Source organism: Octopus sinensis, linkage group LG3 (genome assembly GCF_006345805.1).
Source record: "Octopus sinensis linkage group LG3, ASM634580v1, whole genome shotgun sequence".
Taxonomy (NCBI): domain Eukaryota; kingdom Metazoa; phylum Mollusca; class Cephalopoda; order Octopoda; family Octopodidae; genus Octopus; species Octopus sinensis.
Genome location: NC_042999.1, coordinates 77,716,242 through 77,732,950, shown reverse-complemented (window position 1 = coordinate 77,732,950; position 16,709 = coordinate 77,716,242). Strand labels below are relative to the sequence as shown.

General features: G+C 34.7%; 1 protein-coding gene across 1 annotated transcript in view; it reads right to left on the bottom strand.

Annotated features, from left to right (window-relative positions):
• Nucleotides 1-16,709, bottom strand: part of LOC115209491 (mucin-17-like) — a 178,771-nt gene that overhangs the window by 118,255 nt on the left and 43,807 nt on the right. The window contains exons 6-8 of the mRNA XM_036501104.1: nucleotides 15,563-15,630; nucleotides 12,779-12,924; nucleotides 10,783-11,355 (exon numbers count right to left, since the gene is read on the bottom strand). Of these exons, the coding sequence (XP_036356997.1) occupies nucleotides 10,783-11,355; nucleotides 12,779-12,924; nucleotides 15,563-15,630 (787 nt within the window). The remainder of the gene's footprint in view (nucleotides 1-10,782; nucleotides 11,356-12,778; nucleotides 12,925-15,562; nucleotides 15,631-16,709) is intronic.

The following is a 16,709-nucleotide window of genomic DNA, read 5'->3' as shown; positions in this document are numbered from 1 at the left end:
AATCACGTCTTACATTTTTTTTATGTATGAATGAGTTGCTCCGTGTCGGACACCGGAATGATATTTGATCACTTTATAGAGCATTTGGGTGTCAGTTTGGAGTCTGGAACGAGATAGCTTACCTCGTGGGCAGGTAGAAGCTCTTTAACCTTGGTTGGTAATCTACCTAGGAGAAGGAAATCTCCAAAATAAATCCTGATGTCTTGGAAGTTCCAGGTTTTGTCAATTTTCACGACATACCGGCAAAAGTCTTCTTGGGCCAATAGGTGAGGGTAGTGCAGTGCAAGCTACACCTACTGAAAATTATTCATCTGCACAGGTACTTCCTGTACACTAAATCTTAGTAAAATCATTGAATTGGTTGGCAGAAACCTAAAAATGCACTTGTAACTTACTCTAAAATGTCTCAAACAGATTCAGTAAATAACAAAAAAGGCTGAGAACGTCAGGGGAACAGGCCAGGCTCAGCAGGTGCCCCAGTGTGTTACAGGCTGGGCCCGGTCGTCATCCTGCCACTGTGGACAAACAATCTTCAAGAAGAAGTAAAAATAAACATCATCTGAATTTTTGCTGTTGGAGTGTGCGCACACTCCTTGATGATAATTTCAACAAGAGGCCAGAAATTCGTCTCTCTGGTGAGGGTCAAACAAATTAACCTACTTATGGATATACTATCTTCTGACGGTCAGCGTAGGGAATCTGGTGTTGGGTTTGCTCTCAGGAATGCATTAGTATCCTCCATTGCAGAATTTCCAAGTGGTATATCTGAACGAACCATGTCATGCAGCATAAAACTGATAAAAGGTAGGTTTCTTACCGTTGTCAGTACTTATGCACCAGCAATGTCCCATTCTGATGAAACTGTAGGACAGTTTTATGACAATCTAGCAGATTTATTGAGAAAAGTACCAATTTCTGACAAGCTGGTCATATTGGAAGATTTCAACGCAAGAGTTGGAAATGAGTACGTTTCATGGCCTGTTTTAGACCGACATGGGATAGAAAAATGTAATAAAAATGGAGTAGCTCTTTTGACGTTTTGTACTGAGAGTAATCTAGTCGTTACCAACACTCTGTTTAAGCAGAAAAATAAATATAAAACTACCTGGATGCCCACAAGATCTAAGGACTGGCATCTCATAGATTATATTTTGGTCAGAAAGCGTGATATGAAAGGTGTTTCTAATGTTTGGGCCGTGAGAGGAGCAAAGAGCTGGACTGACCATCGTCCGTCTAGTGTGTGGGAAAATAGATTTCTCGATAATGCTTAAAAGTCGATTGTATGGTCCTAAGGTACAAAAAAATAATAAATGTTGCAAACTTCAAATTATCAAACAACTTGCAAAGATGCTATAGTTAGTATCAATCTTAACCCAAGCAATTTATGGTAAGGTTTCAAAACAAAAGTATTTCAGGCTGCAAGTTCGTCAGTGGGATTTAAATTACATAAGTCCAGTGACTGGTTTTCTGACAAATCAGCAGAAATTCACGATCTGCTTTTAGAAAAACAAAACTTAGATAACACACTTGTTTCTCAACTCAGAAAGCTGAAAGGGGAAGTGCAAACTGCTCTCAGGAAAATTAAATAGGAATGGTGGAATGATAGAGCAAAAGGGGAACAATAAGCAGCTGATAGAAATGACGCCATGGGTTTGTACTCTTATGTTAAGGAGGTATATGGCCCCAAATCTAATTCAATAGCCTCAGTGAGAACAGCAAATGGACGTTTGCTTCTGACTGACACCGATTCTATTCATAAGCGCTTTAATTATAGCAATGATTCTGAAAAACCTAATAAGATGGTCTGGCCATATTTTTTCGAATGGCGGGTGAACGCATACACAAACAGCTGTTTTGTGGTGAGTTAGCGGAGGGGAAACGCTATCAGTGTAAACCTAAAAAGAGGTTTAAGGACGGCATAAGGACCACCATGAAGTCACTTGGAATGGACATAGAAAGTCTTGCTTCGGATCGAGCTGGATGACGAACAAAAGTGTGGAGTAGAGTGAAAGCGTTTGAAGAGGCCAGGATAACGCATTCACGACTCAAGAGAGATTTAAAGAAGAATGTTACGATCGAGAAGGTGAATCACAATGACCTTTTTGTGTGCACAGATTGTGACAGACCATTCCTTTCTTTTGCTGGGTTCAAATCTCATTTGCGGACCCATGAAAAACGGACCTCCACCGACTATTCTACTTATATGCCTGTGCACACCTTTCAATGCTATATATGCAATAAGATCTGCAAATCTAACGGAGGCCTTAAAAGACATTTCAAGATCCACAAAGATCAGAGCTTAACTGCAGCTCTTGTAGTCCAAATCAGATATGCAATATATATGGGTGCCTTTTCAATACAGTGTCTGGTTTTAAAAGCCATATCAGACGCCATGATAGATAAAAGGTATAGGTCAGACACTGCATAATGAGTAGACAGCCACCACACACACACACACACACACACACACATATATATGAATAGAGAAACAAAAGAAAAGGGCACTACACAGCAAAAAAGTTTGATTCGGATTCCGTGCTACTTCAAGTTTTGCAGGTCCCTGACGGAGCCTGTCTCCTCAGGCTACCGGAATAGCCGAATCACACGCGCGCGCGCATAAAGTATCTAAATTAGTTAACCTATAGTTTTTTTAATTTTTAGTTTTAAAACAATTTAGCTACTTTAAATCTGTGTACCAGTGTTACGTCTTTTAATATACGCCGTGTTTTGCATAAATACTTATATCTCCCGGCTTATTACATCAAATGCCTTTGCGCCCGGTCTAGTATTTATTTCTAGGAGTGTATAATGTTTGAGTCATAAAGTTGTCGAACGAAACTGGTTTGATATTACTTTGTATTCTACGATATTTTGTAAAAGAAATATATATCTATAGATGTCTGACAAGTGTATCGTTTGCATTTGAAGGGCACACTTGCACACTCATAACGATCAGAGAAGAGTATATATATCTTACATATACTGAAACGCAGTGTGACCTGTCGGTCATGCTTGTGGGGAAAGAAGAGTAAAACAACACAAGGAGTGGGAGTTGGTGACAGTGGCAGACGCCAAGGCAGGCGACAGCATTTAATGGCTTTGCTCCGAAGACGGTGATATTGTAATTCAAATAAACATTTTTTTATCGTAAATTATATTTTCTTTATCAGTTTCTCTCTCTCTCTCTCCTTCTCTCTACCTGACCGTCGTGCCTTGCCCCGATTTGTGGCTGAACAAACTGGAACGCATGCTCTTTCGCTTTTTGTGGAGGGGCAGCAGACCTCTTGTAAGGCGCTCTATTTGCTGCCAAAAGCCGCTGAAGAGTGGGTTAGGGATGCCGTGGCTAAAAATGCGCAGACATGCACTCAGGCTTATGCACCTCTGGATTTACCTGGACGGTGAGCGGGTGTGGTCTCCGTTCGTCAAGCTGTTATTTCCACATCGTTTAACGAACTGAACCCATGGATCAAGTGTAGACCGAGGTTGGGCATGTGGCATGCAGAGTGCTATCAGGCACTCGTGCTTCTCTCCCAGTCGGGCAACGCCGGTGGCGGGGGTACTACCTCGTTCTTCTATAGAGGGTTAGTAGAGTTTAAGTGTGACGACGTCCTAGGAGAAACTCTGGGCTTCGACGAAAATCAACTGGCCAGCCTGTTCCAAAGAACATTCGGTCCGGGGCCTATGGATAATTACCAAAAGTCCCTGGCCTGGCAATGTTACAGAGGAGCTTTACCGGTTCGAGATAAGCTCTTTAGACATGGGTGTGCACCTTCGCCGGTTTGTGCAAGATGTGAGAGGGACAGTGAAACTGTCCTGCACGCGATTGTGCAATGCCCCAAGGTGACTGAACTCTGGGCTTATGTCGAACACCTGCTGTCGCATTCGAGAAGAGTACAACTGTCGAGCGAATCTGTAATGAAGATAGTTCCGCCGACCTCCCTGAATAGGGAGGAGCGAGCCTGTTTTCTCTCGGTAGTTGCTATGGCGAAAGAAGTAGTGTGGAAGACGAGAGTAAAAGGAATTGCAACAGGCATGTTTATCTCCAGTCTCGAGCTAATCGACTTTTTCGTTTTCCACATGAAACGGAAAATAAGGCTGGAGGAGAAATGCCTGTCGCAAAGTGTGTTTCGTAAAAGATGGAAGTCTATAGCAAGTATGTTGCGAGTGAAAGAACCTGTTTAATCAAGAATGTGAAAAAGGAGAAAGCAAAGTCTTCAGTGTGAGTATGTGGTTTGTGGGGTCAACCACGTCCTCCGCTTCATTTGTTGTTATTCACTCATTCTCATTTAATTGTATGTATTTTAATTGTTTGTTTATTCATATGTTTCGTCTCATTCGATACCCTGACCCCAACGTTTGTTTTGTCCCCTCTTTTTCTCAACCTTATGGTGAATAAAGAAATACTCTCTCCTTCTCTCTCTCTCCGTTTCTCTCTCTTTCTTTCTTTCTTTCTCTCTCTCTCTCTCTCTCTCTCATACACACACAATTGTATGTATGAAATTAAATATTAAACACTTGTTTTCAACTTATTATCGTTCACATAACGTATATTATTTACATTTGACAGATATTTGTCCTCATCTTGTTTGTTAACCACTCCGCCATGTGGCGTAGTGATTAAGAGCGGTGGCTACTAACCCCAAGATTGGGGCTGCTGGTGTTGGTACCGGGGCTGCTGTTGGTGGTGCTGCCGCTGGAGGTGGTGGTTGCGTCCAACATCATCAGCAGCATCACCAGCATGAGCATCAGCAGCATCAACAACAACAACAACATTTTCGGCGACAGCAACGACAGCAACAACATCAACAACAGCAGCAACACCAACATCGTTCACAGCGTCAACAGCAGCAGCAGCAACAGCAACAACAACATCGGCAGCTACAACTACATCAACAGCAGCAGCACAACAACAGCAGCAACATTGGCAACAACAACAACAACAATAATAGGTACTGAACCGACACCGAGCGTCCACGATAATCTATTGGTTGTATCGGAAATTCATTCAAGAAACGTTTTACCCACCATCGATCCTCCTTCACAGTCCCGAAAAGGAGATATGCAACATCGCTGGTCAGCCACGTTTGGCAACTAAAAGACGACGGAGTTCCACACTCGATCTCATGGAAAATCCTCGAAAACCCAAGCCCCTACATTAACGGGACGAAACGCTGCAAGCTATGCACATCCGAATGCACGAGAATCCTAAGGGACTCACTCGAGCCAGGAGCTATACTTAACTCCAGAACGGAGATTTTCGGGCCATGTTTGCATCTGCTGGCCTTTTGGGGAGTGGGAGATAATCCGCCATTGTTTGCCCTCACAGCTGAACGATGGCAATACGGTCGGAAATCGATAGTCATTGGCAAAGGGAGCTAATTCAGACTTCTCCCCTCCATATATTAAAGATGTCACAGGCCAACAGATCTTGGGGTCTGAGGATATGCCATAAACTTAAACTTTTTATGGACGGGAAACCCAGTTAACCCCATAAACCGGCCTTTACTAGGAAAAATATAGACTACTCTACTTCTTAGAGTGTGCGTCATCTCCAGATTTATGTTTTTCTGAAAACGATACATACACACACACACACACACACACACACACACACACACACACACACATATACATATATATATGCATATATGCGTATGGGTTTAAGTACATAAGTATGCGAGCCTATATAATAGTTAATATACACACGTATATGTATGTGTGTGTGTGCGTACGTATATCAATATACACTTCTTTCTTTCTCTCTCTGATTCTTCATCCCCCACTATCACATTTACCCACTACAATAAACCCATCTGTCTATTTTTAGAAACTTGACCATTATATCTTATTATTCTTCCCTTCCTTTTTAAGGTTTACTACTCACTTTGATAACCCCCACTGTACCATTTTATGTGCCTATCACTCCACCTTAGTGCCTTTCAAACATAATCCCCACCTCTCACTCCCCACTCATATTCATTCCTTATATTCTTATCTTTTCTTAATCCCCCCTACTCCTTTCCCGCCCGCTCATAATATCTTGACCACCAACTAATGCTCTCTTTTCATTTTTTTTTCTTTTCCCTTGCACTTTTTCCTTCTTCTTTCCTCACCTATCCTCCTCATTTTAACATGCACATATTTTTCTCTCCACTCTATCTACTTATACTACCACTAAATTCTCATAGTTTCATTCACACAAGACCCTTTGAATGAACAGTATATAGAGTCTACTTCTCAACACTTTCCATTTGTAATGAGAAAATATGAACTCCTATCGGAATTTATATACGATGAGCAAGATGCATTTCTACCACTTCTACACACAACTTTCTTTGAATAATGGAACTGCAACTATAACATCCTACGTATATTTTTATTTTTACTTTTATTCTCTTATTTCCCTTTAAACTTCTTATTTCCATCCTTTTTCAAAATAACTCCTTATTTTGAACTATACTATTTCCCTCTATTTAACGATCTCACATGGTCTCTGATGAAGGGATATCCCTAATATTCCAGAAACAGCTGTAAGACTAACTTTCTCTCTAAAAATGTCCTGAAAATTCCACACAGCCTTGGGTTTGTTGTCTCATTTTATTTAACACGCGCACACACACGCACACACACGCACACACGCGCGCACACACACACACGCGCGCACACACACACACTCACACACATGTATATATATATGTATATATGTTTCTATGTAGATATGTATGTATGTTTGTATAAATGTGTGTATGTATATATGTATGCTTATATATATATATATAATATATAATATATATATATATATATATATATATATATATATATATATATATATATATATATATATATATATATATATATATATTATTAGTGAATGGAAGAAATGGAGTTGAACGAAGATTGTACAGAATTCCTTTTATTACATTCTACACATGTTTCAAAGGCCACAAATTTCCAAATTCTGATTAAATAAGGGTACCATATTGTGGCTTTCTCTTCAGGAAAAAACAGGAATTCCGTTGACAGAACAAAACAACGGAATTCCTGTTTTTTCCTGAAGAGAAAGCCACAATATGGTACCCTTATTTAATCAGAATTTGGAAATTTGTGGCCTTTGAAACATGTGTAGAATGTAATAAAAGGAATTCTGTACAATCTTCGTTCAACTCCATTTCTTCCATTCACTAATAATATTAAACTTCAATTATCCGCACCAACGCACGGTTGCAACACCAAATGGTCTTATCTCCAACCGTGCTTTTTTCTGCTGTGATTTTTGCTACCCAGGTATCGGTTAAACTTTTGAATAATCTGTAACAAGAAAATTCATCTTTCTATTTCAACAAATATATATATATATATATATATATATATATATATATTATATATATATATATGTGCGTGTATTTATATGTACATATATATGTATATGCACACATGTGTGCTTGTGTCCGAATGTGTGTATGTGTGTGTATGTGTGTGGTGTGTGTGTGTGTGTGTGTCTACACATATATTATGTAGGTGATATTTTCAAGCAAGACGTTACAATCGTATCTGATTCTTCAACTGCTTCAATTCTTTATATGTACATATATTTACTAGTTTGCTAACATTTATTAATGGTTTCCCCTACTGTCTTGACGTGCCATTTTCTATCGGCAATTTTAACGACACGATTATACTAGTTTATATATAATGTACCTCATTGTTTGCGAATGTATTTCACTTCCTTCTGTATATTAACATCCTTCTCGTTATCTCTGACCATCAGTACCAATGCAAACAATAGTACACTTACACTCCTTTTTGATATTTTGCAAACAGTGTTATTCAAAGGCATATGGGTGTAACCCCTATGAAAGGAAATATCAAAATAAATCCGGCAATTCGTTTATTTAACACTATGACTCATACGGATGCTATATCTATCTTCTTGGTAGTCTCTTTAGTACGTGGAAGACTACCTGTTTTTTGACAAAGAGACAGTAATGTATTTACTTTCTTATAATTTTTTTCACCGCTGGGACCTTAAATATATCTGTGAATCCTCATGTATAAAAAATTACACTGATGAGATTCTTGACCACAAACAATGGATTTTTATAATTATATTATGGGTAAGAAGCGAAACAATTGTATGTAATTTATATTTAATATTTAGTATTTATTATATTATTATAAAATATAATATAGTATTATGCTAATAAACTTTTAATTTTAATTTTTGAATTGGTAATTGTTATATATATCTCTATTTTTAATGCATATGTGTGTGCGTGCGTGCATGCATACATGCATGTATGTATGTAGGAATGTATGTATGTATGTATGTATGTATGTATGTATGTATGTATGTATGTATATGTATGTATATAGAGATAGATAGATAGATAGATAGATAAGAATATAAATGTATATATATATATATATATATCTATATATATATATATATATATATATATATATATATGCACACACATATATCTACACACATATTTATATATATATATATAATATATATATATATATATATATATATATATACAAAATAAGAAAATGGAGAAATACACCTTAATCAATAATCAACTAGTAGATAATACCCATTCACATAATTTATTAATCCTCCATTTTCTTATTTTGTATTGTAAATTTGTGGTAAAACATTTTACCTTCGCTCATATAATGCAATAAATGAATTAATTGCATCGCAATTCTTAACATTTATGTATTAACTTTGTTGGGTGCTTTACTGGCAGTATATTGGATATATGTTATCCCATGGTGGGTTGCACTCACAACCCCTATCTCAATTTGTAATTTATTCTTTTTTTGCTAATAACGTAATTCCACGAGTATTCTTATAAACGCTGTAAAGACGTTTTCCGATTCAAAATTTTAGTTCATTACAAAACTTCGCTAAGATAAGTATAAATTTATATTTAAGATCTCTAAATTTTAATATTTATAAGTCTTATGGTATAATATTATTGTTTTTTTATGTATATATCGTTGTATATCCAATTATCGTAATTTTCTATATAATTATTAGATATTAACTTTAAGTTTATTCGTAAGAATTTACTTAGCGATAGATATGTTGTTTGATAGCAAGTATATGAGTTTGTATAAGTTAGATTCATGTATATACATGTATTAATAGCATTAATTGTAGTTTTAAATTTCTTATAATTATTATTTTAACTTATATATTGTCTTTTTAAATTGTTATTTGCTAGTTACATTATTCCCATTGATAAATATATTTATAGTATTTATTTGTTACTATATAACTACGAATTGATTATTTCTTTAAGTACTTTAAAGATAAGATTTTTGTAAATTATTATTTAGCCAAAGACATAAAGATAGTTAATTTACTATAGCGTTAGTTTAAGATGGTTAGTTTGTATTTTTGAAATTAGCTATTTCATCTTTAAATATGAAAAATTAATTTATTAGGTCTTTATTATATGTGCATATATATTTATTTATAGTGATTATTTAGACCTTAATTATATATTTATATACATTTATATATTTTATTTGATATTTTATATTTTAATAATATGAATAATCATTTTTTTTGTAAAATATTTATGTAATTAGATATTGACTATTACTGATATTAGATTATTGGTGGGTTTCTTACCTTAAAAATTAATACTTAAAAATTAAAATTAATATTTAACATTATAATCGTTGTTTTGACATAATCGTTAAGTTTCTAGTTTGATAATAGAGTTTTTTATAAGAAAATTTATTATATTATTTATTTCTTTAAAAATATTGTTTAAATATTTTTGATTATTTCTTAAAATATTACAATTAACCTGAAGATTGACTGTAACCATAACTCGAATTATTAATTGAATTTAAATTATTGTTATTCGAATTGGTTACGGGCATGAAACGATCGTAGTGTTTTTACTCTTTATCTTATTAAACTTTTAATACTTTTTGATAGTTTATAAAAATAAATAAATAAATAAATATAAAATTATTTTTTAAAAAATTAAAAAAATTAAAAATTAAAAATTAAATATTAAAAAATATAAATAAAAACAATAAATAATTAAATAAAATAATAATAAAAAATATATATATATTTATAATTCATGAGTTTAATTTATTAATTTAAATAATTTATTTTAATATTAACTTTAATTTAAATATTTTAATTGGATTTTTATATTTTATATTTTTTATATATTTTTTATATATTTTTTAATTAATTTTATTTCTATGTATTGGCTTATGATTTTCACTGTTTGATTTGCCTAATAGTGGTTTTATCCCTAATTTAATATAATATAATATAATATATATATATATATATATATATATATATATATATATATATATATATATATATATATATATATATATATATATATATATATATATATATATATATATATATATATATGTACACATATATGTATTCATGCATATGTGTATGTTGACTATCGAGAGAGATATGTATGCATGTATTCATGCATATGCGTATAGCTGACTATCGAGAGATAGATATATAAGTATAGTATTTTCACTTCATCACTACTACGTGACTGCACCACCTGCTATATAGCCGTAATAAGATGTAATGGCGTAGTTGGAGTGTCTTTTATCATAAATCTGCTGAACGGGGACTTGTCTAACTCTAAACAAAAACATCATGGATATGGATTTAGTCATGTAATTTTATATTTCATTTTAATTGAACAAGGATACAGACATGTAACAACTACTATATTAGCGTTCTAGTAGTTATAAACAGTTTATTACCTGCTGCCGTCTCTTGAGAAGCTGGACTAATGTTCGAGTTACTTTTGTAGTCAATAGAGCTCTCTTGGGATTCGATAACACTTGAAGTTATGCCTTCCAAATTGCTTGCAATGCTCAATGACTCATAATGGGATCTTGAACTTGACTGGAAAACTTCCGATAAACTGCTCGCTTTTATGACTGAAGTTATTGGTTCATTAGTAGTTTCAAACCAAAAACTAGTAGCATCTGGAGTCGTATATTGTGAATGAATTGTATTAGAAATAGCTTGAGAATGAGTAAGAGATAAAGGTGGTGTAACTTGAGATGGACTGATAAAGAAAGATGGCGTGTCTTGAGGAGGATTGACAGACAAAGAAGGCAATGTGACACTCAGTTGCTCTGTTGTAAGCATTAACGTTTCACTGATAAACGATGAAATTTTATCTCCTGTGAAACTCACTTGAGGAGAAAATGTAGAAGTTTCGATTTCCTGCGTAACAGCAGTTTGGTGTTGTAATGAATTAGATGTTGAAATGTCCGACGAATCATAAAAGTTTGAAGTCAAGTGTGTAGCAAGCAATGACATTGAATCTGAAAAGTATAAATAAAGATGAAAATAAAACATAGTGATAGCTGCAGGTGGCCGAGTCAGTAAGCTTCAGAACAACCAGCTTATAGTTTAGCGCTTCGTACTATTTCATGTTCTTTTCTCAAATATCTAAACATCCTTGGCTAGGTCTATACACGACCAGTATGGCGGTATACAGGTACCACAAAATGCTATTTTTCAACGCTGTAATCAGCAGCTACGATGTAAAATCAATGAGTAAATTGTTTGGATAAATTACTTGCGACAGACCTATACAGTAGGAAATCAGTTTTTCCTTTATTTAATGCTTCAAAAGAAGGGAAATAAACACAAGCCCAAACACAAGCCCAAGGAAGTTTTTGGACCTGAGAAAATGTTTAACATTTAATTTTATAATGAACCATAAGATTTTTCATTGAGAAAAAAACAAAACAGATTAGTCAATTACACACACACACACCACACACACACACACACACCACACACACACACACACACACACACACACACACATATATATATAATATATTAATATAGGGAATTGAATCGATTGAATAACAGTCTACTGACAAAACAGTCAATGACTCCTCATCAGTTAGAGGAAATTATCACTCTGTTTAGATTAAATGAATGCGTGGCATCATAAAATGTAACAATGCAATGAATAGTAATATTAACAATAGTAATTCCTTTCCCAATTTAGTTTAAAATCTAATTTAAAGAAATATTCGTTACTAAAGAAACAGACTAGCTACTTTATTTCAGTTTCCATTTGTGAAATTGTGCAAAGGTTTTGAAATCTCTTTAATTTCTGAAATATGGTGAAACATATAGTGACCTTAACTGATTGTAAAATACTCCACCGAAGTTTTCCAAGATTTTTCGTACCTAAATCGTGTTGTATCGTACGTCAGAGTAATAAGGCGCTCCATGTCATTCTTTTACTTATCATATCTCACCTGGAAGCATGCATGGTTGAGTGAATAAGAAGTTCATTTCGCAATAAGATCCATAGTTCGAATTCACTTCGCAGCATCTTGTGTAAATGTTCCTACCATATCCTCGAGTCAACCCAAGTCATCTACATGAAATTGGGTAGATGGAAGCCGCGCGAAATTACCTCGGATGGACTGTATTTGCAATTTAATGGTTTAGCCTTGTCTCACATTTCCTCACTGATTCAGCCTAGCAATTGCATTAAAGGGTACTAGTGTCTGCAGAATGCAGGCAGGATGCTCATCGTCGAAAACGATAATCCTATACTGAATCACAAACACAAGATGGAAACGATTTTAAACTTTATAGAACACACATCGAGAATTTTGCAACAAACAAGTGTCATTTACGATATTTTTTATCGGTGATAAGTCACCCCATGATTTTACCAAGGAAGATTCCGAATAAATAAAACGACGGAAAACTCACCAGTAAAATTAATTTGTTGGCTATCGATACCAAACTCTGGGTTATTCAAATTGTTATAAGATGTTACGAACTCCTCTTTAATAGATTGCTCATTAGTACTGCTTCCATTGACCAAAACTTCGAAGTCAACAACAACACTTCCTTCACTGCAACCCACAAAAATAATCCATGATTAATGAGTTATATTATTAGAGAGGTGGAGGAGAGAGGGGGAGGAGAGAGAGAGATGGGGAAGAAGAATAGGATTTGTGATGTTTATATTTTATTTTTATCAAGAAAATGTTAGCAAAATAAGTGAAATGATAAATATTTTAATAGGAATTCAAAACTTTGTTTCAGATTCCGCTTACTGAAATGTTTATTTTCCTCTACACATTCTTGTTTTTAGGGTTAATAATTATAATAATTATTAGCTTTTTTAGGCATAAGGCAATGCTTTTAAAAACCAGAGCAGGAGGAGAGTAAAGACTGCGGATGTAGAGAGCTTACTTCAACCGTGAATCGAAATTATTCCGAGGACTCAGCTCTAAGGTAGGACCACTCTCTTCTATAAAATAAGTTTATGACAAGTGAACATGTTAGACGAAGTTGTTTAGCAAGAAATAGCAGAGTCGTCTTGATATGATTTTTATGACTAGGGAAGAGTCTGTAGATTTAGAAAGGGAATACGGGGGATAAAACAATGGCGTGTATTCAGAATCTACTAACGCAGTTTGTAAATCTGAAGTAAGTGATGTATGCACGGTGACCTTTTGCTGTTGACGATAAATAATCGAGTAACTTATTGCTACAGGCCTAGATCAATTGTACCTTGCATTTTTTGCATTTTGTTCGCCATAACATACAGAAGTGATTCAGTTTTGGGCTAGAAAAGGAAAAGGAGAAAAGGAGGATAAAGAGAAAAAAGAGAAAAGGAAGATTAAGAGAAGATGGAGAAGCAGGATGATATCATCTATGTTTTTGTTTTTTGTTTTTTTTAGTCTACCTCGAGAGGGTAGTCATTTTGTTAACTACCAAAATATAAATCAAAATAGCCACCCTGAAAAAATAGGTATGTCATATCTAGGTACTGTTGCTATGTTATGGTCTTAATGAAAAACTAAATCCTTCCTGCACAAACAAACAGGTAGCTTGACATATTGAGTCGTCATTCGTTTCTTTCCAGTGTTATTTGAATATACACAGAAAATATTTTTATTGTTGTTTTTCATGGTTTTAACATTATTCTTCCCTACAACTTTAGTTTATCATTTTTGAAATTTGAATAAGTTTTACCTCTTTTCTGACATGACGACGGAGCGCCAAGTAGAAAAAAATGAGCATTTTCGACGCTTGCTTCTCTTCGCTTTTAATCAAGGTTCCAGTGCTACCACAGCTGCTCTAGACATTTGTACTGTTTATGGAGAAGGTACTATTACTGAAAGAACTGTACAGAAATAGTTTTCACTTTTCACGGAGAGGAAATTTGATCTCACAGACTTTCCGCGTTCTGGCTGACCTGTTCAGTTTAATCGGGATAGATTGAACGAGCTCATTAACAAGGGTCCACGCCAGTCCACTTAGGAATTGGCCCAGCAGATGGGATGCTCTCATGATACCGTCACCCGTTAACTTTCCTCGTTGGGTAAGATCCAAAAGCTCGGCGCATGGGTGCTAAACGCTCCGAACCGTTTACTCGCTCAATACCAAGATAATCGTGAACACAGAGATTTCCTTGCCACATCATCACAGGCGATGAAAAATAGTGACTTTACGTCAATATGAAGTAGAGGAAAGAATGGCTGAGTCCCGGACAAGCTAGCAACACCTCGAGCCAAACCAAAGCTGCATTCATGCAAAACAATGATGTGTTTGGTCGGATTGCGAAGGGCTTATCCACTATGAAATGCTTGAAAACAAATACACGGTCAATGCAGAGTTTACGTTCAGTAAATATGCACAGCTCAAAAAGGCAATCCAGCTAAAACAACCCGATCGGGAACACGGCGTATTTCTTCAACACGACAACGCTCGCACCAATGTGGTTAATTTGTCCAAAAATACTATTCAAGAGCTCAGTTGTACCTACCGTATCCCCTGATATAGCACCTTCTAGATATCAACCTTTTCTGTCGCTCTCCCACAATCTGCGAAGAGTTTCGTACAGCAATGATAAGGAGCTGAAAACGTGCTTAATGACTTCGGGTCAAGACTCAGTGATTTCTACCGTCAAGACATTGAAAACGTTGACAAGAAGTTGTAAATATTGAAGGAGAATTTATTATTAATTGATTTGCTAAACTTGCTCGTGAAAAGTAAGGAATAAAGTAAATGAAAAAATAAAATAAAACGAGTTTATCTGACAACTCAATATAAGGAGAGGAAGAAATCAACTCTTCGTTGACTCAGGAAATTAATTAGCAGGTTTGTTGTGGCTTTTCATCGTTGTTATAGTAAATAACTCACATGGCCGAAAGAGGCGCTGTGGTCAGATTATTTAGAATTCGACATAAAAACAGCTGTAAGAAGACAGGTACGAAGATAGAAGATAGACTGCAGTAGTTAAAAATTAAATCTAGTTATAAGCATTCCCGTAAAATAGAGATGATGCTGGCACTCTTGAAACGAGTTTCAAGTTAATATTGTTGTTATTTATTCATTTATTTGTTTTGCAAAGTCGAAAGTGTGATTACATTTTGATTTTATTCATACACATAAACAATTAAGACATTGGGTGAAAATGTGAATAGTGTTTGACCATAACAACTTTGGTTATTTTAGATGTAGAAATAATGTATAAACTACCGGAAGCCATGTATTCGTATTCGTTTTATGGTGCCCGCCAATTTGCTCCCATCAAAAACAGCATTTATCTACAAGAAAAAAAATGCATATATATGTATGTGTGCATGTATTTTATATAAAGCCCACTGAAGATAAACCAAGTACACACTACATATTCGTTCAAACAAATGAAGTTACACATCACTCTCCTAAAATATTTGGCACTTGGAGCAGAAAGGACATGATCACATCTCAAGTTGCTGGTCCACCCACACATACACATATATATTTTATGCACACACGTAGGCACGTATGTACAAACAGATCAAAATATGGTTTTCATAGGACGAAAGTAAAAAAAAAAATGTAAGACAATTTTTGTGGCTTTCAAGAAACTATAAACAATAATAATATTTAAAAAAAGGAACCAAAATGAGCTATGAACAAAATTTTCTCAAGGAGGAGAAAACCAGCAACAAATCAGAAATAGAATTTAAGAAAGAAAAGTAAAAGGTGAAGGAATGTTGTTAATGACCGCCTGTCTTACCATCACCATACCAGTTCTGGAATAAGGCTATATACCACATTCATGTTACAGCCATCATATTTAATGTAATGAGAATAAGACATATATATATATATATATACATATATATATATATAAGAGCAATAAAGATTCAAGTTAATTTAAAAAAATTTACTTGAATATGGTACCTAACTTAGATGCACCAAAAAAAACTATACTGATTTAACAATACAGTAATGTGGGGTGATATAAGCGAGAAAGAAGCAACAAGAATGGATAGGTTTTTAGTACGATCGTTTCATACAAGGACAGGTTTTATTAAAAGTTGCAAAGATACAGCATATAAACGAGTCCCGTACTCATCAGCTAAAATACATGTAAGTTCTCTAGACATCCTAGTGTTTGAGGCTATACTCATGAAGTAATGTAGATAATTAAACAGATTTCTAAACTTACATGTATTTTAGCTGATGAGTACGGGACTCGTTTATATGCTGTAATCTTTGCAACTTTTAATAAAACCTGTCCTTGTATGAAACGATCGTACTAAAACCTATCCATTCTTGTTGCTTCTTTCTCGCGTATATATATATATATATATTTATTTATTATATATATATTATATATATATATATATATATA